Source organism: Ahaetulla prasina, chromosome 18 (genome assembly GCF_028640845.1).
Source record: "Ahaetulla prasina isolate Xishuangbanna chromosome 18, ASM2864084v1, whole genome shotgun sequence".
In the NCBI taxonomy this organism is placed as follows: domain Eukaryota; kingdom Metazoa; phylum Chordata; class Lepidosauria; order Squamata; family Colubridae; genus Ahaetulla; species Ahaetulla prasina.
In genome coordinates this window covers 8,778,089-8,802,517 of record NC_080556.1, presented here as the reverse complement: position 1 = coordinate 8,802,517, position 24,429 = coordinate 8,778,089, and the positions used below count along the sequence as shown (strand labels likewise).

At 49.7% G+C, this 24,429-nt stretch overlaps 2 protein-coding genes across 4 annotated transcripts in view; both read right to left on the bottom strand.

Moving 5' to 3' along the window:
* Positions 1-21,686, bottom strand: part of UBR4 (ubiquitin protein ligase E3 component n-recognin 4) — a 150,241-nt gene extending 128,555 nt beyond the window's left edge. For 2 of the 3 annotated variants that reach the window (XM_058161118.1, XM_058161119.1), the window contains exons 1-19: positions 21,413-21,686; positions 18,139-18,236; positions 16,916-17,019; positions 16,485-16,614; positions 16,255-16,391; positions 14,920-15,022; positions 13,252-13,393; positions 9,878-10,002; positions 8,999-9,123; positions 8,763-8,822; positions 8,463-8,653; positions 7,651-7,750; positions 7,383-7,520; positions 6,207-6,321; positions 5,891-6,078; positions 4,932-5,091; positions 3,020-3,108; positions 1,687-1,856; positions 304-586 (exon numbers count right to left, since the gene is read on the bottom strand). In XM_058161118.1, the coding sequence (XP_058017101.1) occupies positions 304-586; positions 1,687-1,856; positions 3,020-3,108; positions 4,932-5,091; positions 5,891-6,078; positions 6,207-6,321; positions 7,383-7,520; positions 7,651-7,750; positions 8,463-8,653; positions 8,763-8,822; positions 8,999-9,123; positions 9,878-10,002; positions 13,252-13,393; positions 14,920-15,022; positions 16,255-16,391; positions 16,485-16,614; positions 16,916-17,019; positions 18,139-18,236; positions 21,413-21,561 (2,607 nt within the window). In that variant the 5' untranslated portion in view covers positions 21,562-21,686. The remainder of the gene's footprint in view (positions 1-303; positions 587-1,686; positions 1,857-3,019; positions 3,109-4,931; positions 5,092-5,890; positions 6,079-6,206; positions 6,322-7,382; positions 7,521-7,650; positions 7,751-8,462; positions 8,654-8,762; positions 8,823-8,998; positions 9,124-9,877; positions 10,003-13,251; positions 13,394-14,919; positions 15,023-16,254; positions 16,392-16,484; positions 16,615-16,915; positions 17,020-18,138; positions 18,237-21,412) is intronic. The other variant, XM_058161120.1, reaches the window with a different exon arrangement.
* Positions 21,687-22,221: 535 nt separating this feature from the next.
* Positions 22,222-24,429, bottom strand: part of EMC1 (ER membrane protein complex subunit 1) — a 34,244-nt gene continuing 32,036 nt past the window's right edge. The window contains exon 22 of the mRNA XM_058161121.1: positions 22,222-23,241. Coding sequence (XP_058017104.1) covers positions 23,062-23,241 — 180 coding nt within the window. The 3' untranslated portion in view covers positions 22,222-23,061. The remainder of the gene's footprint in view (positions 23,242-24,429) is intronic.

Genomic DNA, 24,429 nt, shown 5'->3' with positions numbered 1-24,429 from the left:
TGTGGGGCAGGGCTGTGAACTGTCAACTGGGTGGGGAAAACCTGGAAGCTTTCAGATTCGGGTTTTCCCAGCTGTGCCAACATGACATCTCTAATAAACTGGAACTTTGAGGAACCTCAAGCCTCAGAACTTTATTTTGTTGGGGGTGTTCCTTGGAATCCTGATAGATTATTTCATTGCTCTAGATACCTAAGAGAGCACTCAAAGGATGGACTGGCGCCCGAAGAAAACCTGGGTTGACAAGCCGATGTGTGAGCTGGACGTTCTCCCCTCCTCTCCTGTCCCCGCGGATTCGCAACCCACCTGCTCAAATAAATACACGGGAGCCTTTGAGTATTGGTGAAGCAGGTAGTCGAAGACCAAGAGAAGGCGGGCTAGCAAGAGAGGGACGCATCGGAGCTGAGAGTCCAGGTTGGCTGTAACGTCCAGGATGGTCTGGACGCAGAGGGTCAGGATGGACCGCCGGCCTTTTTCGGAGAAGCTGTGGAAGATGAGCAGCAGGAGCTGGAGGTGCTCCACGTTGAGGTCCTCTGCGTCGCCGGGAAGAACCCCCTGCAGGGCATTTTGCTTCAAAGTGCCCACAAACCTGTGAAGGAGGGAGGGAGGGGACCGAAAGATTCAGAAAGGAAGGAAAGGAGGGAGGGAGGGAGGAAGGAAGAGTGGGGAAGAAGGGAGGGAGGGAGGAATGGGAAGAAGGAAGGGAAGGAAGGAAGGAAATTCAGTAAAAGGCAGCCCTTATACCAGGTCTTCAAACTTGGCAGCTTTAAGACTTGTGGACTTCAAGTCCCAGAATTCTCCAGCCAGCTATGCTGGCTGGAGAATTCTGGGACTTGAAGTCCACAAGTCTTAAAGCTGCCAAGTTTGGGGACCCCTGCCTTAACATCTTAAGTGTTATCTGTGCAATCAGGATACCGTTTTAGATATGCCATATTTTTCGGACTATAAGACACCGGATTATAAAACGCACCTAGTTTTTGGGGAGGAAAACAAGAAAAAAAAATCTGCTTCTGCCTCCCAGCAATTGGCCTCCTTGCAGCCTCGTCAGCTTCAGCAGTTTGATTTAACAAGACCAGCTGATTGGTGGTTGGATCTGCCTCCCGGAATACTGCCAATCAGCTGTTTCAGGCTGCGGGGATCGCCGCTGCCTATCACCGCCTCCACACACCCCATTTTTGGCCTCTTCGTGCCCGGTTTTCGGCCTCCGTGCGTCCCATTTCGGTCTCTTCTAGGCAGCGGGGATCGCCAACTATTGCCGCCAAATGGGATGCACGCAGGCCGAAAACGGGATGCGCGGAGACTGAAAATGGGGCATGCAGAGACGGCAGTGGTGATTCCCGCAGCCTGGAACAGCTGATTGGCATTATTCCGGGAGGCCGAGCCAACCGCCAATCAGCTGCTCCTGCTAAATCAGGCTGTGCTGAAGCTGACCAAGCTGTTTGCTGCAAGGAGGCAAATTGCTGGGAGGCAGAAGCCAAAGGGTAGGCGGGGCTTCGGCAACATTCGCTCTGAAAGACGCACAGACATTTCCACCCATATTTTTTTGGAAAGGGGGGAGAAAACGTCTTATAGTCCGAAAAATATGGTAACTATGCCACAATTATCCATCGCAACTGGACTGAAAACATTCCGAATTTGGTGTGGCCGGCCCAAGCTCTGAATGCAGCACATCCTCAAACTTTCTCCTACCTCTCCCACACATTCAGACATTCTGGGACATCCGGGTCTGTCTGGGTGCTGGCTTTATGCTGCCAGATGAGGAGAAAACGGGAGAGCACGGACAAGCTCTGGGGGTGGATGTAGAGAGGCCACGGCCCTTCGGAGAAAGGAGACACCCCCAGCTGCTGCAGCAGAATGTTCTGGCAAAAGAAAACCATCGCATGGGTTGAAAGACTGGAGGGGGTAGATCTGTCAATCGCAAGTGATATACTTAAAAAACAAAAAAAAAGCACGGCCTCCTATAACTGTTTGAACCTTGTTTAACTACAATCATCATCATCTTTTAACGACCCCATAATCCCTTGCGGGGATGGAGTCTGGGCAATTGAATGGAGCTGAGTGTTTTACTGGCCGGAGGCTATTCCTGTCGCCAATGAGGAATTTTGTTCGGCAGATATATTTTCATTGTGCCCAGAGAGAGAAATATCTGCCTCTACCTAGGATCGAACTCACAGCCCTCCTGATTGTGAGGCGAGAGCTCCCACCTCTAGGCCAATGCACCACTCCCTTCTTTAACTACAATAAAGGAGAATATTGAAATGGGTTGAAACAAGCGGTCCCTGATGCCCTCCAAGCTTGGTTGTTTCCTTGCGGACGTTTCGCGACTTAACTAGGTAACATCATCAGTGTTTAAAAAAAAAAAAGTGGGGTTTGCTATTTATATATTGTCCTTCCTAGCACTGATGATGTTAACTAGTTTGGGTAATGGAACGTCTGCCAGAAAAGAACCAAGCTCAGCGACCACCAAGGACCCCACAGTCCTCCTCCTCAACCTCCACTCTTTCTCCTCCTCCCTGCAAATCCCACTTCCTTCTAGCACAGGAGTCAGCAACCTGGGGCTCTGGAGCCGCATGTGGCTCTTTCATTCCTCTCCTGCGGCTCCCTGTCAATTTATAGGGCTTTCGGTTAGGTAGAGGAAAAAGGATGCTGCGCTAGGAGGAGACTCTATGGTGGGAGAACTGGACTTCTGGTTGGCTCCAGAATTGAACGGGAGGCTTCCAGTTAGGATCTTGTGACTCTTTTGAGTGTTTTAAGGGTGCCGACCACTGCTCTAGCACCTGATGATGTTACCTAGTTTAGGCCATGAAGTGTCTGCTAGGAAACTACCAAGCTCAGAGAGGACTAGGGACCCCTTGTTTAACTACACAGACTTACCACTGGATCGTTGGCAGTCCAAACACATCTGCCTTTGAACACAGCTTGTTCTCGAAATGAGAACGCAATGGGAGATTTCCTCATTATTATTCCCAATAATCTGCAGTTTAACCGGCAGCTCCTTCCAGCCCAGAGAGCCAAGACTCACCTGCAAAGTCGGAGACTGGAGGTCGGAGGTCACCAAGGAATGGTTGAAATGATACAGCGCAGCCGCAAACTCTTCCTCTTCGGCAGTCCCTGCAGGAGGCACAGGGTCACCAGGTGAGGCCAGGATTCCAACCCACACACACACCCCATCCCAAGAACTCCAGAGCAGGGCAGGATCTTTCCCAGTGGCGAGTTTCCAAAATGTTTATTACCAGTTCTGTGGGTGCGGCTTGGTGGGCATGGCTTGGTGGGCGTGGCAGGGGAAAAATACTGCAAAATCTCCATTCCCTCCCAATCAGCTGGGACTTGGAAGCCAGAGAATAGATGGGGCCGGGGCCAGTCAGAGGTGGTGTTTACCGGTTCACCAGAGAACTCAAAATTTCCTCTACCGGTTCTCCGAACTACTCAAAATTTCCGCTACCGGTTCTCTAGAACTGGTCAGAACCTGCTGAAACCCACCTCTGATCTTTTGACGGGTCCCTTCTTGGGTGAGAAGGAAGCCCAGCAGCCTATCTCTTCCTCCTCGAGGAGGCTACCTCCCCCTGCTCACCACCCCCTTGGCCTCTACTGCAACCTCCATGATTTTTTTTCCATCCAGCTGATAACTGCCATAGTCTGTGAGGCAGAAACTGTCTTAAGACTCTTCAGCGACTTAGCTTGCTGACGTTTTTATTGTTCATCTAACCCGACAAAACCCTGGCTCTTCCAGGTATTACAAGATTTGCATCCTGCCTTTAAAATTGGCTCCCCTCTGCTTTTCTTCCAAAAGGGGCGCTCTAAACAGTGGTGGGATCCTACCGGTTTAATAACTGGTTCGCTGAGCGCGCGTGTGCACACTTTGCAAAAAAATTGAACTTCCGTGTTGCTAAGAGCAAGGAAAACAGCTGAGTAGAGGCAATCCACTCTGCTGCTCCGATCAACTAGGTAAGTATAATGCAGGGGTCAGCGGGCGGCCCCACTTCAAAGAGAAAGAGAAGCGGTTTGCACATGGCTGAATGTCAGAGAAAATGATTCGCCCAAACCGGTCGATTCCCACCACTGACTCTAAGCCTAACTCCCAAGGATCTGCTGTTGTGGTCTGCCAGCAGCCTGCAGAGGTGGCAACGGAATCGGACAGTGATGAGGCTAAGGTGAGGCCAGGGCCATCGGGGAGTGAGGTGCGGGCTCCGGAGCCTCCAGAGACTGATAGTAGTGAGGCAGAGGAACAGGAGGAGCCTGTTCCTAATGCATACATGAAAAGAGCTGCCAGAAGGCAAGAGCAGCTCAAGCAAAGAGGACGAGGCGGGAGTAGGGCCAAGGGATGATCGGCCCCTCCCTGAAGGCTTAAAACAGACCATCAATGGTGTTTGGGCTTTGCCGGAAATCAATGTTGATAGCTTCGTCTTCTTGCATTTATTTTTGTATCGGTGACTTCTGAATGTTTGCCAAGAAAGGCCTTTGGCAGTTTGCCTAATTGGACCAAGGCTGGCGATAGGACTGAGGAATTTGTATTGGGAGGAATTGGCTTTAATTTAGTTGAACGACGCTGGGAATGAAGTAATTCTCAGCTATTCGAATAAAGTTTGTTTGTTTTTTCACTGACTGAGTTTTCTGCTACCTACTTGGGCCTGGGTCACAACATCTGCAGCCAAGCTCTACCGGCCCTTGAAACAAAACGAAGTAGCCACTTAACAGGGGAGCAGACCCCTGTGGCCAGGGGGTGGGGTAGACTAGATGACTTGTAGGATTTCGCCTTCCAATGCTAGGAATCGATTATCTAGGCTGGACAGCCAGAATGGGAAGCCAAGGAGCTGGGCTTGCTTGAAAGAGGTTGACTGCCCCAAGCGGGTTTTCCCCCAGTTACTCAGCCCCCACCTCCGAGGCTCGGTCTGCGGGTGGGGTGTGTGATGGAGACCCCCCATCACCTTCCTGACCTTTGAGCCCATCCTTGTCCACTTCTTTGATGATGCTGGCCAGGGTGGCCATGTGCTGCTCCGTCAGAGAGACGCTCAGGTAGTTGCGAATGAAATTGTTCTTCGAGCCCAGCATGGAGGAAGTCAGGAAATTGAGGATGTTGGAGGCCAGATTTAAGAACTGAAAGAAAAGAGAAAGCCAGGCGCATGGATTAAAGGGGGGAAAAAAAAGAAAAATAAAAGCAGAAGGCATGTATCCAGATACGCAAGCGAAATGTTGGAGATGTAATTGTGATGATGCTACATATTTTCATATTTGGGGGACTTGTAAGAAGATTAAGGCTTTTTGGATAAGGATCTGGCGGATTATACAAAATGTTTTGAAAAAGAAGATAAAGTTCCTACCGCAATTTTTCTTATTGGGAATTATTACGGACTGTACAGTAATTGAAACTAAGTTGATTTTAAATTTAATAACAGCAGCAAGACTACTGATAGGACAATACTGGAGGAAAAAAGAGTTAGCTACAATAGAAGAATGGATATTGAAAGTTGCTAATTTGGCTGAGATGGCTAAAATCTCAGCCTTTTTGAAAGACACTACACAAGAAAAATATCTAACTGAATGGAAAAAATGGATTGAATATACGCAAAATAGATATCAGATTAAGAGATATCAGATTGCCTTTGAATGATTAGGATGTATTTATCTTTGATTTGTATGGGGGAAGTTAGGATTTGAGAAGAAGGGGAGGATTATAATTAGTGTTAGGGAAAATTTAGCGAATGATTGGTTTTTTTCTTTTGAACTACACCTTGTGTTTGTTCTGGGAAGCTGGGGGGGGGTAGGGTGGTTTTGGAGGAGGGGGAGGAATAGAGGGGGAAGGGGGTGAAAATTTTTGTAAAAACTTTTTTAATAAAAAAAAAAGCGGAAGGCAAGCCAGAATTTTGACTTTGAAGCAGAGCCCTGGGTAGCTCACCAATTCCGGGTCTTTGCGACTAGCCAGGATGTTCCCGTTTTCTCCTGCCGACTGCTTGTTGGGGCTCTTCACCCGGGGGGAGCTTTCCAGAGGGGGTGGGGGAGGAGGAGGAGGAGGGGCCACCTTCTCCTTGCTGGGGGAGATGGTCTCTTCGAACCACTGCCCAAGGATGGGCTCGCTGTCGTCGTCTGAAAAGGGGGGCAAGGGGCAAGTCAGACAGTTGAAGGGCCAGGAACACAACTCAGGGCCTTCCTTCCCCCTCCCTCTCCAATGCAGACCCCCGTCACTTCCCCACTGAAGCCTCCTCTGCCCCCACCTTGGCTGCTGTCTTCCGTGCTGCTGAAGTCGTCTTCGTAGTAGGTGTTGGAGTCCGTGGAGGCGCTGACGTTGCTGCTCATGGACCCCTTTCGTTGCCTCTGCAAGACACAAGCCTGAAAAGGGAGGGGGGGAGTTGGTGGGGATAAGAGGCCGGGGGGGGGGAGGTCACAAAAGCCCAGCCAGTGAACATCTCCCACCCAAACCTTACGACCGTTCCCTGGAGCAAATCTCAGATGTGAGGGCGAACAAGGCTTAACTTGGAAAAACAGAGCCTAAAAAACAAAACAAACCAACCTCTTCCTTGCTAATCTAGGGCAGGCACTCTGCTTTTTCCCTGGGCGGGGTTCGCACCGTGCCTGAAGGATAAGGCCGACTCCTTCCTGCACGGGGCAGTTTCACACCACCGAGAACAAGCCAGGAAAGCCACTTGACGACTTCCCCTTCAAGCCCCACCGTGTCCCATCACTTTCCTCTCGATAGGAGAACGCCCGAAGCAGAGAGAACCAAGGGGGGGGGCTCGTTTCCCCCACCACTCACCCACCCACCCAAGAGACATCTGGAAGGAGCCCCTCACCCACTGTTGTGTCTCGTCCTCCCTCCTCAGCTGGGCCCCTCCCATCTCCAACGGGGCCTTTTATCAGACTCCGAGTCTGATAATGAAGATGAACGGCCTGTCATGACTCCAGCCCCCGGCCCTGGGCCCCATGCCCGGAGAGGATTCCAGGAGTGAAAGGACAAGCCCGATAAATCTCACTCATACAGTGTGTGTTCCTTTGGCTCAGCCTTCAGAGGAAGCCAGCCAGGTGCTGGAATTACTGACAGCAGATCCAGCTGAAGACAATTCAGAGTGAGTGGACCCTCACTTCTGGAGATCTGAGAGGCGACGCCAGCAGAAGGAGGGGTGGGGCAGGCCTGGATAAATGCTGAGTCATGGAGCCACACCCCACAGCCTATATAAAGGACCTGCTTTTGGCATTCCAACCTTGAGTCAAGCAAAGCCTTATCTAGTTTGCTGATATCGGACTCTATCGCTGAAGTCACAACTTGGACTCCTTCCTGCCCTGATAAACCTCGAAGGAACTTGGCAAGCTGCAAAGGCTTCGTTGCCAAGTTTGTTACGGACTTCCTTGACTCGTTCGTCAGAGTGGGAGTGGGAGTGGGAGACGACACCCACCTTCCGATAGGCCGTGGAGAGCAAGGTCAGCAGCAGGTTTGCGAGAGGCACCGACTCGATCAAGCGCTGAATCCTCTGGATCGACGTACTCTGGGCCATGATGTTCAGGGTGGCCGGAGGGCCATCTGTGTCCCAGCCCTGAAGGACGAGAGCCGCCGCCACCGTCACCACCCGGGGGGGGTAAGAGATGGCAAAACGCAGCTGGGACCCCTCCCCTCCCGGCAGCAACTCTGAGGACCACCCCCCCATCCCTTCGTCAAGCGCTCACCTTGTGAAGGGCCTCCACGTGGAGGTCTTGAAAAAGCAAAGTGAGGAGCTTAATGGCGTGATTGGCCAGGACGACGGAGAGGATGCCAAATCCTTGATGCCTGTAGAAGGGGGACCCAGGGGAGGGAAGGAGAGAGCGGGCATCAGCTCAAGAAGGACCTCTGGGCCGAGGGCAAGACATGGGAGGAAACTGCCATGGCTTTAACACCCAGGACCAAAGGCTGAAGGAACAGCAAAGTCCCCTCCTGTTGTGACCTAAGCTTCCCAAGAGCATGAAGCATGTTGTCCCGACAAAAAACCCTTTTTATTAAGTGACTGTGAATTCCTCTCCTTCACATCCAGCGAAGTCTTTCAAGGGAGAATTTAGTCACAGACTTTATCTGGCTTGGGGAGCTGCCAGGCCGATATCTTCAAAACTTGGCAAGGAGTCACAAACCAATTAAGCGGAACTTAACACCCTTCCCCTTTCAACTCTGCGCATGAGCACACTGGGAACAGGCTCCAGCTGTTCTTCTGCCTCACTGATGTCTGACTCCGAAGGCAGCTGATCATTGTCAGACGGCCCTGGCCCCTTCTCTGCCTCGGACGCAGAGCCCTCATCAGAGCCTTCCCCAGACTCCAAGACTGGCCCATGTTCCTCCCCAACCTCCTCACTGTCCAAATCTACTGCCAGATCTGCTGGCAGGCCACAACACAGTGGGAAACAAGGGTCACAGTTACGAACGCTGCAGCATCGCCACCTGATCAAAATTCGGACGCTGGTGGGCCCCAACACCTCCCCACAGGATTTGCCCCGCTCAGGGCCAGACCTACCCTTTGCCAGGTCCAAGTTTGGGAGACCCGACACCCTCTTTGGACCGCACGATGATATCCCGCACCCGAAGGGCTGCCAGGGGGTCCTTCTCTTTCCCCTTGTCGGCCAAGGTGGTCGGGCTGAGGTTCAAGATGAGGAATAAGCTGTTCAGCAGACACCAGGCTCCGAGTAGCTGGAAGTTTTGGTAGTGCTGGAGTCCCGGAAAAAAAACAAAAAACCCACACATCATATTGTGATTGCCACTCCAGAGGGCGACACGGGAGAATTGTTGTTGATTTTTTGGGCTCCTTTTCGCTTACCTCCCCACCTGCACGGCGGGAACTGCTGATAGCTTGGCCAATCATGTCGTAGATTTCCAACTGTGGAGAGAGATAGATTTTTTTTTTTTTTTAAAAAGGGTCTCGCAAAAGAGACCAAAACCCGGCCGATGCCACCCCAACGCCTTTGAGAATTTTGCTGCTGCAACTTCAGCTGGAGTTCCCGCTTTCCTTGCAGGCCATTCCCCCCCACGTCCCCCCGTGTGTGGTTGACTCACGCATTTCTGTACAATGATGGCGGCATCGTTTTCGTAGTCCTCTTCTTTGGAGCTCGTGGAGCCCGTGCGGACTTGCTGGGTGGTGCCGACGTGTAGGATGGCCATGCAGGTGGCCACGCTGACCCCTGGGGGAGAGGAAGGATCCTGGGGTCAGCCAGAGCAACGGGGACCAACTCAAGGCCTTGACCCTCATCCTGCGATGGGGGACGATGAGCAAGAGGCCTCCCCGCCAATTTCAACCTTCCGTCCTTCCGAGGTTGGTCAAATGAGGACCCAGATTGTTGGGGGCCAGAGGCTGACTCTGTAAACCGCTTAGAGAGGGCTGTAAAAGGCATTGTGAAGCGGTATATAAGTCTAAGTGCCATTGCTATTAAAAGCAAACCGACTTTGGGAGCTTTTACTGTAAACCCAGGTGGTACTTCCTGCAGATTAAAATCTCTTTCATTCCGAAGATCTCACAGTGGAAAACTGAGCCCGGGAGAAACAGAGGGAGAAGAAGAGCCAAGAGGAAGAAAGCGGCGGTGAAATCCAAATTTTTTTACTACCGGTTCTGTGGGCGTGGCTTGGTGGGCGTGGCAGGGGAAGGATTCTGCAAAATCCTCATTCCCTCTCCACTCCAGGGGAAGGATACTGCAAAATCCCCATTCCCACCCCACTCTGGGGCCAGCCAGAGGTGGCGTTTGCCAGTTCTCCAAACTGCTCAAAATTTCCGCTACTGGTTCTCCAGAACCGGTCAGAACCTGCTGGATTTCACCCCTGGAAGAAAGATTCTCTTCCTGCCTGCTCCATTACTGGAACAAACAAAGCTCATTCTCTTCCTTCAAGTGACCCACAACAACAGAGGGATTTCGGCTCGGCTCCCTCGTCGCACTGATTCACCTGCATAGAGGCAGCTGAGGGCCAGAACGGTCACGTCCTGCAGGCGGGCGGGTGTCAAAGGTTCCAGGACAGGGAGGGAGAGCGTGTCCAGGGCCATGGTGACGTCGATCACCAGGGAATGGAACCTGCGCAGGTGGAGGGAAACGAAAGGTTGGTATAAAAGTGGCAAGGAAGGGAATCAAGAGATCGAGTTCCGTTGTCGACAGCATAGAAAGAAAACCTCTCTAAAATGTTTTATAGATGGCCTTGTTCACCTGCAAAGTTAGTGAGTAAGTATAACAAGAAATCTGTTAAATGTTGGAAATGCTAGCAAATACCAGGCTCATATTATCATACGTGGTGGACGTGTCCCAAAGCAAAATAAATAAATAAATAAAAAATACTGGAAGAAAATACGCATGTGGCTGGAAATTATGACAAAATAACACATAGATTTGAAACCTGAGACATTCTTGTTGGGCCTGCTTCCAGGAAGCTATAGTAAGGCTAACGCATATTTAGTTTTACATATCCTAACGGCAGCCAGGATTGTATATGCACAATATTGGAAAAATCCAGAAACCCCTACAGATGACATTATAATCAAAAAAAAATTTGGAATGTGCAGAAATGGATAGGTTAACCCAAAAAAATCAAAGGAAAAGAAGACTCGGAATATTTTATAATGTTGGGAACTATTCAATAAATGGTTAAGCGACAGATATTGAGGTTAGAGGAGTAAAATTATGTGAAATACGGACTACATGAGAAAGAAAATGATGAGTAAATATTTTGATGGTTATATCATAATATAATAGAAGATAGTATACTTTTCAATAACGATTGGTATTATTGCATATATGTTTGTGTATATATGTGTTGTGGTCCGCCAGCAGCCTGCGGACCTGGCGGCGGAGTTGTACAGTGAGGAGGCTGGGGAGGACAATGGGCCAGTCCTGGAGTCAGGGGAAGGCCTGGACGAGGGCTCTGCATCGGAGGCAGAGATGGGGCCAGGGCCATCTGGGAGCGATGCTCCGGAACCTCCAGAGGCGGACAGCAGAGAGGCAGAGGAATAGGAGGAGCCTGTTCTAGTGCACGCATGCAAAGAGCTACCAGATGGCAAGAGCAGCTGAAGCAAAAAGGACGACTAGGGAGTAAGGCCAGGAGATGATTGCCCCTCCCGTAAGACTTAAAAGACCAGCAACAGCTCTTGGGCTCTTGGTAGGAAAGCAACATTGCTACAATTGTTCTTTGTGGAAAAGCAATGTTGATTCCAGTGCTTCTTGTCAGCATCTCTTGAACTTTGTGGGGGTGTTGCCAAGAAAAGCCTTTGGCAGGCGGCCAAAGACAACAAAGGTTGGTGATAAGGCCGAAGGACTGTTTATGAAGAATTTGTTTTGGACTAAGCCAAGAATGGATTAATTCTCAGCTGTTTCAATAAAAAATAAGTTTGTTCAGGACTGAATTGTGTTTGGTAATCACTACTTGGGCCTCGGTCACAACAATATGATTGATTATAATGATTAAGATGATGGCGATGTTTATATGTTAACTCCTTGGACACCTAAAAAACACACTGCTCGACATAGAAATGGAATATGTGATGTAAAACAATAAAAAAATATTTAACAACAACAACAACAACAACAACAACAACAACAACAACAATAATAATAATAATAATAATAATAATAATAATAATAATAATAATAATAATATTTTAATTTGTATACCGCCCTTCTCCCGAAGGACTCAGGGCGGTGAACAGGCAGATAAAATATAAATACACACAATAATTAAAAACATCCCTTAAAAAACTAATTTAAATGCCCAAAATGTTAAAAAACATACTCCCCCGTAAAATCACAAAATTTTAAAAACCCATCCAATAAAAATAAAAATCAGGCTAGTCCAGCCATACAAAATAAATAAGTTTTAAGTTCATGCTAAAGGTCCTAAGGTCAGGTAATTGTCAAGTCCGAGGGGAAGTTCGCTCCACAGGTCGGAGCTCCCACAGAGAAGGCCCTCCCCTGGGGCCGCCAGTCGACACTGTTTGGCTGACGGCACCCTGAGGAGTCCTCTCTGTGGGAGCGCATCGGACGATGGGAGATAGAAGCCGGCAGTAGGCGGTCCCGTAGATAGCCCGGTCCTAAGCCATGGAGCGCTTTAAAGGTGGTAACCAATACCTTGAAGCGCACCCGAAAACAACAGGTAGCCAGTGCAGTCTGCGAGGATAGGTGTTACGTGGGAGCTCCAAGACGCCCTCAATAACCCGCGCAGCCGCTGCTCTGAACTAGCTGAAGTCTCCGGTGCTCTTCAAGGGAGCCCCATGTAGAGAGCATTGCAGTAGTCCAGGCGAGAGGTAACAAGGGCATGAGTGACTGTGCATAAGGCATCCCGGTCCAGGAAGGACGAACTGGCGGATCAGGCGAACCTGATAAAATGCTCTCCTGGAGACGGTCGCCAAATGGTCTTCAAAGGACAACCGACCATCCAGGAGCACGCCCAAGTTGCGTACCTTCTCCATCGGGCCAATGATTCACCCCGACAGACAGCCGCATCTGCAGCTGACTGTACCGAGGTGCCGCATCCACAGCCACTCCGCCTTGGAGGGATTAAGTTTGAGCCTGTTCCTCCCCATCCAGACCCGCACGGCTTCCAGACACCGGGACAGCACTTCGACAGCTTCACTGGGGTGGCCCGGGTGGAAAAGTACAGCTGGGTGTCATCAGCGACAGTTGGTATCTCACCCCAAAGCCACTGATGATCTCACCCAGCGGCTTCATATAGATGTTGAACAGGAGGGTGAGAGAATCGACCCTGCGGCACCCCACACATGAGGCACCTTGAGTCGATCTCTGCCCCCTGTCAACACTGCCTGCGTCCGATCAGAGAGGTAGGAGGAGAACCACCGATAAACGGTGCCTCCCACTCCCAACCCTCCAACCGGCGCAGCAGGATACCATGGTCGATGGTATCAAAAGCCGCTGAGAGGTCTAATAGGACCAGGGCAGAGGAGTAACCCCTATCCCTGCCCCTCCAGAGATCATCCACCAGTGCGACCAAAGCTGTCTCCAGATTGTATCCGGGCCGGAAGCCGGACTGGAACGGGTCTAGATAGACAGCTTCATCCAGGTACTGGGGTAGCTGACATGCCACCACACTCTACAACCTTCGCCGTGGCGAAGATTGGAGACTGGCCGGTAGTTCCCTAAAACAGCTGGGTCCAGGGAAGGCTTCTTGAGGAGGGGTCTCACCACCGCCTCTTTCAAGGCCGCGGGAAAGACCCCCTCCCGCAAAGAAGCAAAAGAGAGATCGAGTTCTGCTCAGAACCTATGGGGGGGGGCAGAAACCAGGATATAAGAAGTCACGGTTGGAAGATGACGGGAGCTTACCCATTTCGGACTGCTGTGGCGTCGGCGACAGTAGCCGGCATGATGAAGAAGGAATTGGCCGACACGGCGTCCTGGAAGCGGTTAATGTAGCGCAGGAAGTACGGGAGGTTCAAGCAGACGCGCAGCAGCTTTTCAGAACCGCCTGCATTGGAAAGGGAAGCAAGGTGAAGGAAGCAAATGATGAGGACTAGCCTCTCGTTTCCGGCAGGAGCCTGCCAAATGGCCCCTGGGAGACGAGAGGCAAGAAATTACAGGTAGCCCTCAACATAATGACCACAACTGAGCCCAACGTTTACGTGGCAAGAGTGAGAAATTCGTTAAGTGAGTTTCGCCCCATCTTACGATTTTTCTCGCCACGTTTGTTAAGCGAATCGCTACAGTCCTTAAATTAGTAACCCGGTTGTTAAGTGAATCTGGCTTCGCCATAGAATTTAATACAGATGAACAGAGTTAGAAGGGACCTTGTAGGTCATCTAGTCCAACCCCCACCCAAGCAGTAGACCATACATCATTTCTGACAGATGGCAGTCCAGTCTCTTCTTGAAAGCTTCCAGAGATGAAGCTCCCACAACTTCCGAAGGCAACTTCTGTTCCATCGGTTGATTGTTCTCACTGTCAGGAAATTTCTCCTTATTTCCAGGTTGAATCTCTCCTTGATCAGTTTCCATCCATTCATTATTCCTTGTCTGGCCTCCAGGTGCTTTGGAGAATAGCTTGACCCCCTCCTCTCTGTGGCAGCCCCTCAAATATTGGAAGATTGCTATCATGTCTCCCCTGGTCCTTCTCTTCACTAGACTAGCCAGGCCCAGTTCCTGCAACCGTTCATCGTATGTTTTAGCCTCCAGTCCCCTCATCATCCTGGTTGCTCTTCTCTGCACTCTTTCTAGAGTCTCGACATCTTTTTTATAGTTTGGTGACCAAAACTGGATGCAGGACTCTAGGTGTGGTCTTACTAAGGGTTTATAGAGTGGTATTAGTACCTCCCTTGGTACCCTTGATTGTATCCCTCTGTTAATGCAGTTTAGGATTGCATTGTCTTTTTTGGCTGCCGCCGCACACTGCTAGCTCATATTTAGCTGGCTGTCCACTAAGACTCCGAGATCCTTCTCCCAGTTACTGCTATTAAGCCTCCTTTCACCCAGTCTGTATGTGCACTTTTGGTTTTTCTTGCCTTTGGTGACCGAAATTGGATGCAGTATTCTATTTGCTTGTCTGAAGGTCGCAAAACTTTATGACGCAAAACCGTCATAAATGCGAATCAGCTGCCAGAAATGGTCCCAAGTCGCTTTTTTCCCCCCAGTACCGTTGTTAACTTTGAACGGTCACCAAAACGAACCGTCGTGAAGTTGAGGAACTATCTGCACTTCCACCACCTCTAAGGAACTGCATTGCGGACAGCTGGGCCTGAGAACAAAGTCATGGCAAGGAAGCAGCCTCAACACGCCTTGTTCTTCAGATGATGCCTTTGGAAAACGGGGACGCTCTGTTACAGGGGTCTCCAACCTTGTCAACTTTAAGACTTGTGGACTTCAACTCCCAGCTTTGCTGGCTGAGGAACTCTGGGAATTGAAGTCCACAAGTCTTAAAGTTGACAAGGTTGGAGACCCCTGCTCTGATATACAAGCAAGACAAAGCGCTCTCCCCCGCCCACCCCCCAACTTTCCTTACCGAGTTCTTGCAAGCTGGCCACATTCTGGGCAACAAATATGCTCTTGGTTTTGGCTGTGGAGGATTGGTCCGTGACGGCCTGCTCTTCGCCTTCGCCTTCCCCCTAGAAGCAGAGCCAAGCATTATTTTGTTGTGGCTGTTGTGTCTCGCCCGCTTTCACCGCAGCCGGGGCCTTCTTATCTGCTTCCGAACGCTGAGAAATGTCCTAGTATGCCTCCCAGCCCCAGCTCTGGCTCCATGCCCAGACAGGCTGAGGAGGAAGAAGTACCTCCAGCCCCCAGCTCTGGCTCCATGCCCAGGCAAACGGAGCAACTAGACCCCTCCCCCTCCCCCACAGCATGTGAGCCTGAGGGAGGTCAATTACCAACAGCTGCAGACTGGAGTGACCCTTGCTTCAGGAGAATTGATAGGTGGCGTCAACAGAAGGAAGGGAGGGGCAGGCCTGGATAAGTGCTGAGTCATGGAGCCACACCCCATGGCCTATATAAAGGATCTGCTTTCTGGCATTCTCTGAGTCAGGCAAAGTCTAACATATCTTGCTGAAGTCACTTTCTGGTCTCCTGCCTGCCTTGAGAACTTTGCTAGGACTTTGGCAGAGCTGCAGAGGCACACCTGATTCGGATTTCCCTGACCCGGCCGTCAGCGGAGGAGTGGGACACGACAGTGGCCCCTCCAGCAGCTGAATCAGAGGAGGAGGTGGTGGTGGTGCGGGAGTCAAGGTCAGCATCAAGGCAACCTGAGAGCTCCGACGGGGAAGAGGGAATGGAGCTGGCAGAGAGAGAGAGACAGAGGCGGAGCCTGGGCTGTCCGTCAGATGGAGAGTCAGCAGCCCGCAGGTCTGGAGGTGGCTGATGAGGAAGAGAAGGAACAGCTGGGTCCAGAGCCTGACTGCAGATGCGCAGAAGGCAGAGGAGAGGAGAATAGTGGAAATCTATGGGCCAGTCTTTGGGATGGAAAAGCCACCGCTGCTAGCGAAGCCCCACTCTAGCTCTGGGGATAAAAGGCAGGGGACAGAGATGAATAATTGTTGCAGAGGACTATTCATCTCCCTGTCGGACAGACTTGTTAGCTTGAGGTGAAAGCGAGAGAGACTTTTTGCCGGGGCTGTTGGCGTTCCTAATAAAGGAATTATTGATTTAACTACAGAGGGTTTGTCGTGTTGGGTCACAACAGTTACGATCTCCTGCCACCAGAGGTTCACAGGCTACCAAGAACGCCAGACGGAGCCTTGAGGTCCTTCAGTCGCCCCTCATTAAGGAGGATGGGCTGCCATTTCCCCCAGGGAACGCGAGCCTTCTCGGGCAACCTTCTTCCTTCCTTCCTTCCACAACCCACCTGAGCCTGCGTCGTCATTGGTGACAGGGCCATTTTGGGATTGAAGACCGAGGTCAGCTGATTGAGGAAGTTCATCTGAACCTCCTTCTGGCGCAGTTCAGGCCTGACGGGAGAAGCCAGCTGTTTCTGATCCTCCACTGGAAAAAAAGAGGAACGGGTTAGGGTTAGGGTTAGCAGGACCTCGCCGGCACTCCCTGGGGCAGAAGGTGTCAAGGGGAGGGAGCCTTTACCGTCCGAGAGGGTCTTCACTGTCTGGGGCAGCTTGGCCGACTTCATCATCGCTGTGAAAGTGATGATCTCTGTCCGATCCAGGCGGCTGCAACCGGTGCACAACCCCTTGATCAGCAGGATCAGGTGTTTCTACGGCAGCATTTCAGGAAAGGTGAGCGGCGCAAGGTTCAGGGCACCATTCCCACACCTGAACAGACCCCCCCCCACCTAGGCAGGTACCAATTCCCAGAGTCCTCGGCCCTGTCCCGTCCCCGTCCCCAATCCAGCATGGCCTCTGCTGTTAATTCCGGGGCATGAGATCCTCACGTCTTGCAAAGCAAGACCCCGGCTTCCTAGATCAGTTTCAACCAGGAACCTCCCTTATGCAAACGATGCGGAGAACCTCCCTAACGTGGTAGAAGTTGGGGGGGGGCTCTCCCTCTCTCCTCACCTGTGAGACAGCGCAGGCCTCGTCTGGGTTTTCAAGTCGCAACAGGGAGAATTCAATCAGTACTTTGCAGGCAGCTGCTACAGACTGCAGCTGGTTCCGAGGTACTGAAAAAGCCAACGGGGTTACGTCAGTCCAACCAAGTTTTTTTTGGGGGGGGGGGGGGAGGAGCTTTTAAGCAATGCCACGTCCTTTGCCTTACTGCGTTAGCAGTAGTTAGGAGTTAGTTAGGAGTCCCGCTCCCTTGAAATGTAGCCAGCCTGCACCCCCCACCCCGCTTTTAATTTCTGGAGGAGACTCTGTAGCCATTCAGAGGCTTTTGGGACTTCAGAGGACCCACTCAGTGGGATCAGAGGCAATAGAACCAAAAGTTACCCCAACCTACAGATGCATTTGTCCGTGTAGGGTTTCCTGCTGAAGCAGGGGGCTGGACTAGTAGACCTCCAAGGTCCCTTCCAACTCTCTTATTCTATTCTATTCTATTCTATTCTATTCTATTCTATTCTATTCTATTCTATTCTATTCTATTCTATTCTATTCTATTCTATTCTAATCTAATCTAATCTAATCTAATTTAATTCTATTATATTCACGAGCCACAGTGGTTAGAGTGCAGTCCTGCAGGCTACTTCTGCTATCTGACAGCTGCCTGCTATTTGGCAGTTCAAATCTCACCAGGCTCAAAGTTGACTCAGCCTTCCATCCTTCTGAAGTCGGTAAAATGAGGACCCAGATTGTTGGGGGCAAGAAGCTGACTCTGTAAACTGCTTAGAGAAGGCTATAAAAGCAACTGTGAAGCGGTATATAAGTCTAAGTGCTATTGCTATTGTCCGTCCTTCCTTCCTTCCATAACTCTGCCCACTGCCAGCAGTTCGATCCTGACTCTAGGTTGACTCAACCTTCCAATCTTCCGAAGTCGGTAAAATGAGGACCCAGATTGTTGGGGGCAAGAGGCTGACTCCGTAAATCACTTAGAGAAGGCTGTAAAAGCCCTGTAAAGCGGTATATAAGTGCTATTATTGCTATTGCTATCGGAAAAACCATTTTCTGCTTCCTCCTTTCTGGGTGTTCATAAATGCCCCTCCCTCCTGCCATGCCCCTTCTAGCCCTTCTGCTAACCGCCTTCTAAGCCGGTTTTGGAAACCACTCCTCACAGAATTACCGGGGTGGGGGGGGAATAATTAAAAACTAGGCGAACGACAACAGTCCACGCAGCGCTCACTCACCCACTCCACACACCGTGGTGATGTAGTGCGTTGCAAGTGCAACAAAAGATGAGTAGAAAGGCTCATATTGCTTGTCGTGGTGCAGAATTTCCGACTCGCTGCGGCGGAGGAAAGAAGCACGAGAAACACAAAACTCAGAAACTTTAAGGGCGCCCTTAAAGTAAAACGTTGTGAAGCTCTGAGCATCGAAGGTGGAATTTTGGTCTCTGGGTGAGTTTTGCTACTGATATATAGCAACTTAAGTTTCCCTACTGGCGCTTAAAGCCACAGGTCAGATCATTAGCCAGCAGGGACTTGAAAGGAATTTCTGAGACTGCTTGAAAGCTTATCTTAGTTCTAAGCCTGAACCGCTTAAACTGGCGTCATTTTCTGAATTGGGACATTTTGCTGTAGAAACCACTTGTTTTATACGAGGAAGTGGCCATGGGCTATCAGACCACTGGCCCATCATGTACATTTCTTCTTCCACCAAGAAGCAGATGGTAATGTTGTGACCCAGGCCCAAGTAGGTAGCAGGAAACTCAGTCATGAAAAACAAACAAACTTTATTCGAACAGCTAAGAATTAATTCATTCTTTAGTCCAACTAAATTAAAGCAAATTCCTCCCAAAACAATTCCTCAGTCCTATCACAAACCTTGGTCCAATTAGGCCGACTGCCAAAGGCCTTTCTTGGCAAAAGTTCAGAAGACACCGATACAAAACAAATGCAACAAGACAAAGCTATCAACGTTGTTTTCCGGCAAAGAGCCCAAACGCCATTGCTGATCTGTTTTAAGCCTTATGGGAGAGGCCAATCAACTCTTGGCCCTGCTCCCGAGTCGTCCTCTTTGCTTGAGCTGCTCTTGCCTTCTGGCAGTTCTTCTCACGTATTAGGAACAGGCTCCTCCTGTTGCTCTGCCTCACTACTGTCAGCCTCTGGAGTCCGCACCTCACTCCCCGATGGCCCTGGCCCCACCTCTGCCTTTGATGCAGAGCCCTTCCCCAGCCTCCAGGACTGGCCCACCCTCTGCCTCATCGTTGCCAGCTCCGCAGGCTGCTGGCGAACCACAACAAAAGCCACAAATGAGATCATCAGCCAGCAGGGACTTGAAAGGAAACTCTTGAGACTGCTTGAAAGCTTATCCTAGTTGGCTCATCAAGTACATTTCTTGTTCCACCAAGAAGCAGGTATTAAGCACAGAGAGATCTATCTGTCAGTATCAGCTGCTGAGGAATTCCAGTGGCCTCCCCTTCTGTTTATCTGACTGACCAGCTACTCAGGGACAAAGCACTGGGCTTAGGCTTAAAGTCTGATTCAGCATCAGCAATGTTTAAATTTTAGGAGCGATTGCACCGTTGACAGAATTATGAACTTGGAGCAAGCCAACAAAAGGAACCGACACAACTTTTGAAATCCGAGTTAAGTCACGGATTCCGCGGAAACAGTGAAGTGATTGTGGCAAGGCAGGCATCATTTGACTTGCACGATTTCGAGGCCCTGAAATTATTCCACACAACTTAAGACAAGAATCACAAAATCCCCGAGAGGGTTTATTTTTGAAACTAAACGGTTAAGAATTTGTATCCCGGAAAGGAAGAGCAAACAGGAACACAGCGCCTTCAATACTTGCAAGTCGCATGCTATTTTTTTTTTCTTTTCTTTTCTAAACCTTGACAACTAGACTCATGTGATTTATTCTGCATGCACTGAAAAAACAAACCTGACAATCCCACCCTGAAATGCAAAGAGACCGTTCCTGCAACTTTGCAGAGGGGGAAGTTTTTCAAAGCAGGCGGTTGCATAATAGAAACTTTGGAAGTTTTTCAAAGCAGGCGGTTGCATAATAGAAACTAAAGGGATGAAGAGAGCATTTGGTGAAAAATTTACATTCGGATTGCCAACAGCGTGAATATTTTAAATATTGTTTTGGGGGATTATCTTGTTTTTTAAACAGCTCCAACTCTGAACAACAGTCAGTTGGCTCTAAGAAATTTTTGACCCCAGCAGCACAAACATCTAGCTTAAGATATACCACCCATAAAAGCAACGTACAACGCAAAATCAGGTAGTGATTATGTTGCTTCAAAGAAGACAAGCAGCTGCTCTCTAAAACAGAAACTGTGCAAAATATATGCTAAAGAGCTCCAGCCCATCCCTAGAATACATGAAAGATACGATATTCAAATCCTACTAAAATCTCAGATGCCCAATGGATATCAGGATGGGATATGGAGTACTATAAAATTAGGAGTGCTTAGGTTCAAGCCATGCATTCCAGGACCATAAAAGAAATAGAGGGGGCTGCAGCCCCTCCCCCCCAAAGTGCAAATGAAAACGCAGGGCCAAAGAAGTAAAGCACAACCGATCCCCAATGAATTGAGCCAACGTGGAAACAATTTCATCAATGAGAAGAAACGGACAATATTTTCTCCAAGCCTTTTCTAAACTGGGACTGGATAGGAAAGGACCCTGCAGGGCGAGGCCTGCAGCTGATTTAACTCTGGCCAACTTTTCAAACAACTTAAAACACATTTCTTTTTGCCCTCCTGGATGTGTCTGGAAGGCCAGATGTTTTTATAGCAAAGAAAGCAGGGTGGTTTCAACCACCATGTAACCGCTACAACTCCCATCGCCCACATCCTTTGGGCAATTTCCCCCCCTCTCAGGTGGACCAACTACACCTCCCATTACTTTCAAAGGGCGGGTTCGCTCCTTCAATCCCCCTCAGCCTGGCTGCTCCCAGTGGGGCGAAGACTACAACTCCCATCACCCACATCCTTTGGGCACTTTCCCCCCCCAAGAGGCTTCCTCTCTCAGGTGGACCAACTACACCTCCCGTTACCTTCAAAGGGCGGGTTCGCTCCTTCAATCCCCCTCAGCCCGGCTGCTCCCAGCGGGGCGAGGACTACAACTCCCATCACCCACATCCTTTGGGCACTTTCCACCCCCCCTCCCTGAGAGGCTTCCCCTCCCAGGTGGATCAACCACCCTTCCCATCATCCCCAGAGGGGGTCAGGTTCTCCCCTTCGGCCAGGCTGCTCCCAGCTGGGTAAGAACTATAACTCCCATCACCCAGCAGGTGGGAGGTTTTGTGAGGGGAGGAGGTGGCCTCATATTGCCCCGCCCACTAGGAGCTGTCAAGCCGAGAGGGAGACCAGAGGGGGGGTTTGGGGGGGCAGCAGTGCAAAATAGGGGGGGGTCTTCCTCCCTCAGGACGCCCCTCCCCCCCCACTTCCAACCCGGCGGGCGGGGGGGGAGGGTTGAAGCCCCGCCCCCTCCTCCTCCCTCCCACCTCTCAATGACGGAGGCCAGCAGCTGCGGCAGCTCGCGCATCTCGAAGGCCGAGTAGGAGGCCGACAGCAGCGGCCGCACCGCCACCTCCCAGCCGGGATCCCGCTCCGAAGACCCGGGCCCGCCGCCGACGCCCCCCGCCGACGCCATCTTGCCGCCGCCTCTCCTCAGTTCTGCTTCCAGTAGCGTTAGAGTTGCTGAGGCGAAGACACCAGAGGCCGGGGGAAGAGCTTCCGGGTCGCGGGGAAATGACGTCGACCGACCGCCTCTTCCGGTTGAAACTCCGCCCCACCCCAAACGACACCGGTCTCTTCCCTGAGCGGGACCAAAAAAAAACAACCACCACCACCAACGGCCCTAAAGAATAAATTGGACGCTTTTGTCGTTATTGTCAACCGACATTCAGGCTCTCAACGTCCAGAGTAATAATTGGCGGCCTTCTGAGGTTTCAAAGGGGACCGCAGGTTCGCCTCACAGAAGCGCGTCAGAGAGACTTCCGGGACGGACAGCTAGAACGTCCCACGGCTATTTCCGACCGCACTTCCGCCCCCGCATGGAGAGGAAGCCGAAGGAACGCAGGAGGCGTGGTATCAGTTTCCTTTCCCGGCTAGGCGCGGAAGCGCGCTTGCGCAGAATGGTGACTCAGCGACTTTCTATTGAGCGCGCATCTGCGCATGCGCACTCGCTCTCTAGTGTTTATGGGCAAGAGACGGATTTCAAAAGTGGATTTTTAAAAACTGATCCCCTTGGATGTATTTTAAAATCATCAAACACAGGAGTTTAATAATATTTTCTGTTAGCAATTTAACACATTAATGGCTTAAAATACAAATAAATAAATTGATTCAAAGAGCTTGCAATCTAAAATATTTTGTTATTTTATATAGTCTTTATATTTTTAAATTTAATAAAGTTGGTGAAAATAATGGTGCTCCTTAGGCAACGGGTTGCAAGCCTTCATTTCCAGGGGAACCTGCCAGTTAAACACACCACCAGGGAGCCAAAGAAGCAAAATCACTGTTATTTTCTTTTATTTCTGCTGTGCCTGATCTGCATACAGGGGGAATTAGGTCTGACTTCACATTTTTCCGACAGAAAATGCAATTTCTACCCTGCAAACTCCAGATTTAGACTCTACCCACCGCGACCCAAAACCCTCCCCAGAATAAATATAAATAAACCGACCAGGAGAAAAGAGGAAAAACACATTCAGGAAAAATCTTTCATTTAGAAAGGCAGACTTGCCTTTTTTTTCCCAACGAGCTTCAAGTATTCCCATAACCCAAATCTGGACCGACCGAAAAAATTCAATATAAATTAGGGAACTATAAGACAAAAGGAGGGGGGGGGGAAGAGCCAATTAAGGAAGAAAAGTTTAAAAATTCAATGTGGGGAAATGTCTCTCTTTGAATTCCTTGCTAGAGACACTAAAGTTTGAACAGGCTCACTTATGCCCCGGTTTATATCCATTTTTTTTCAGATTCATCTCCTGCATTTTCCACAGAAAATTGTCGTAAGAAAGTCCCACGGCGAAGCAGTTTTGCAGCGCAGGCATCGAAGGACGGGGGGGTGAGGCTGCAACCCACCGGGATCCCCTGGCGAGGGCTCGGCCGTGCGCCCTCAAGGGCAGATCAGTCTGTATCTCTCCTGTTACCGCCAGGCACGGTTCAGCAGCTTCACCTGAGCCAGTCTCTTGGTGATCATGGTGGCAAAGATCAACCCAAACAACACGCTGCTGATCAAGACATAATCGTAATCGTCTTTGAGCACGTCGAACTGTTTGGAGGGGTAGACTCTGGTCTGGTAGATGTCTAACCCATAAGCCACCACCTGAAGGAGAGAAGAATAAATAACCTCTTACAATACTAGACAACACAGTAATCGACAGTAGAGTCCCAGTTTCTAGGTTCTATCGTATCTCAAGACTTAAAATGGACAGCTCACATCAAAAACGTCATCGAAAAAGCACAACAATGAAAGTTCTTTCTGTGCCAACTCGGGAAGCTCAAACTGCCCAAGGAGCTGCTGATCCAGTTCTACAGAGGAACTATTGAGTCTTGTCATCTGCACCTCTATAACTGTCTGGTTCGGTTCTGCAACCCAACAAGACAGACGCGGACTTCAGAGGATCATTAGAACTGCAGAAAAAAACAATGGCTACCAACCTGCCTTCCATGGAGGACCTGTATACTGCACGAGTTAAAAAGAGGGCTGGGAAAATATTTACAGGTCCTTCGCATCCTGGATATAAATTGTTTCAACTCCTACCCTCAAAACGACGCTATAGAGCACTGCACACCAGAACTACTAGACACAAGAACAGTTTTTCTCCCTGAATGCCATCACTCTGCTAAACAAATAATTCCCTCAATACTGTCAAATTAAGTACTAAGATTGTATTACTATTCTTCTTCTCATCCTTAGTAATACCTATCTCTTCCCACTTATGGCTATAACCATGTTGCTTGTAGCTTTACAACTTATATTGTTTTTATTGTTTCTTAGTAAGTTTTGATTGCTTACTAGTATCCTATGACTATCACTAAATGTTGTATCGTATGATTCTTGACGAATACGTTTTATTTTTTCTTTATGTACACTGAGAGCGTATGCACCAGGAATACATTCCTTGTGTGTCCAATCACACTTGGCCCATAAAGAATTCAATTCAATTCCATTCCATTCCATTCCATTCCATTCCATTCCATTCCATTCCATTCCATTCCAATATTCTATTCTATTCTTTTCTTTTCTGTTCTATTCTATTCTGTTCTTTCTTCCCTTATTCTATTCTATTCTATTCTATTCTATTCTATTCTATTCTATTCTATTCTATTCTATTCTATTCTATTCTATTCTATTCTATTCTAGAAGGTTGCAAACAGTGGAGTCTTGCAACGCAAATACAGGTAGCCCTTGACTTAAGGACCTCAATTCTGCCCCCATATTTCAGGAAATTGCTAAGTGAGGCATTGGTTAAGTGAATTTTGCTCTGTTTTGCGACCTTCCTTGCCCCCG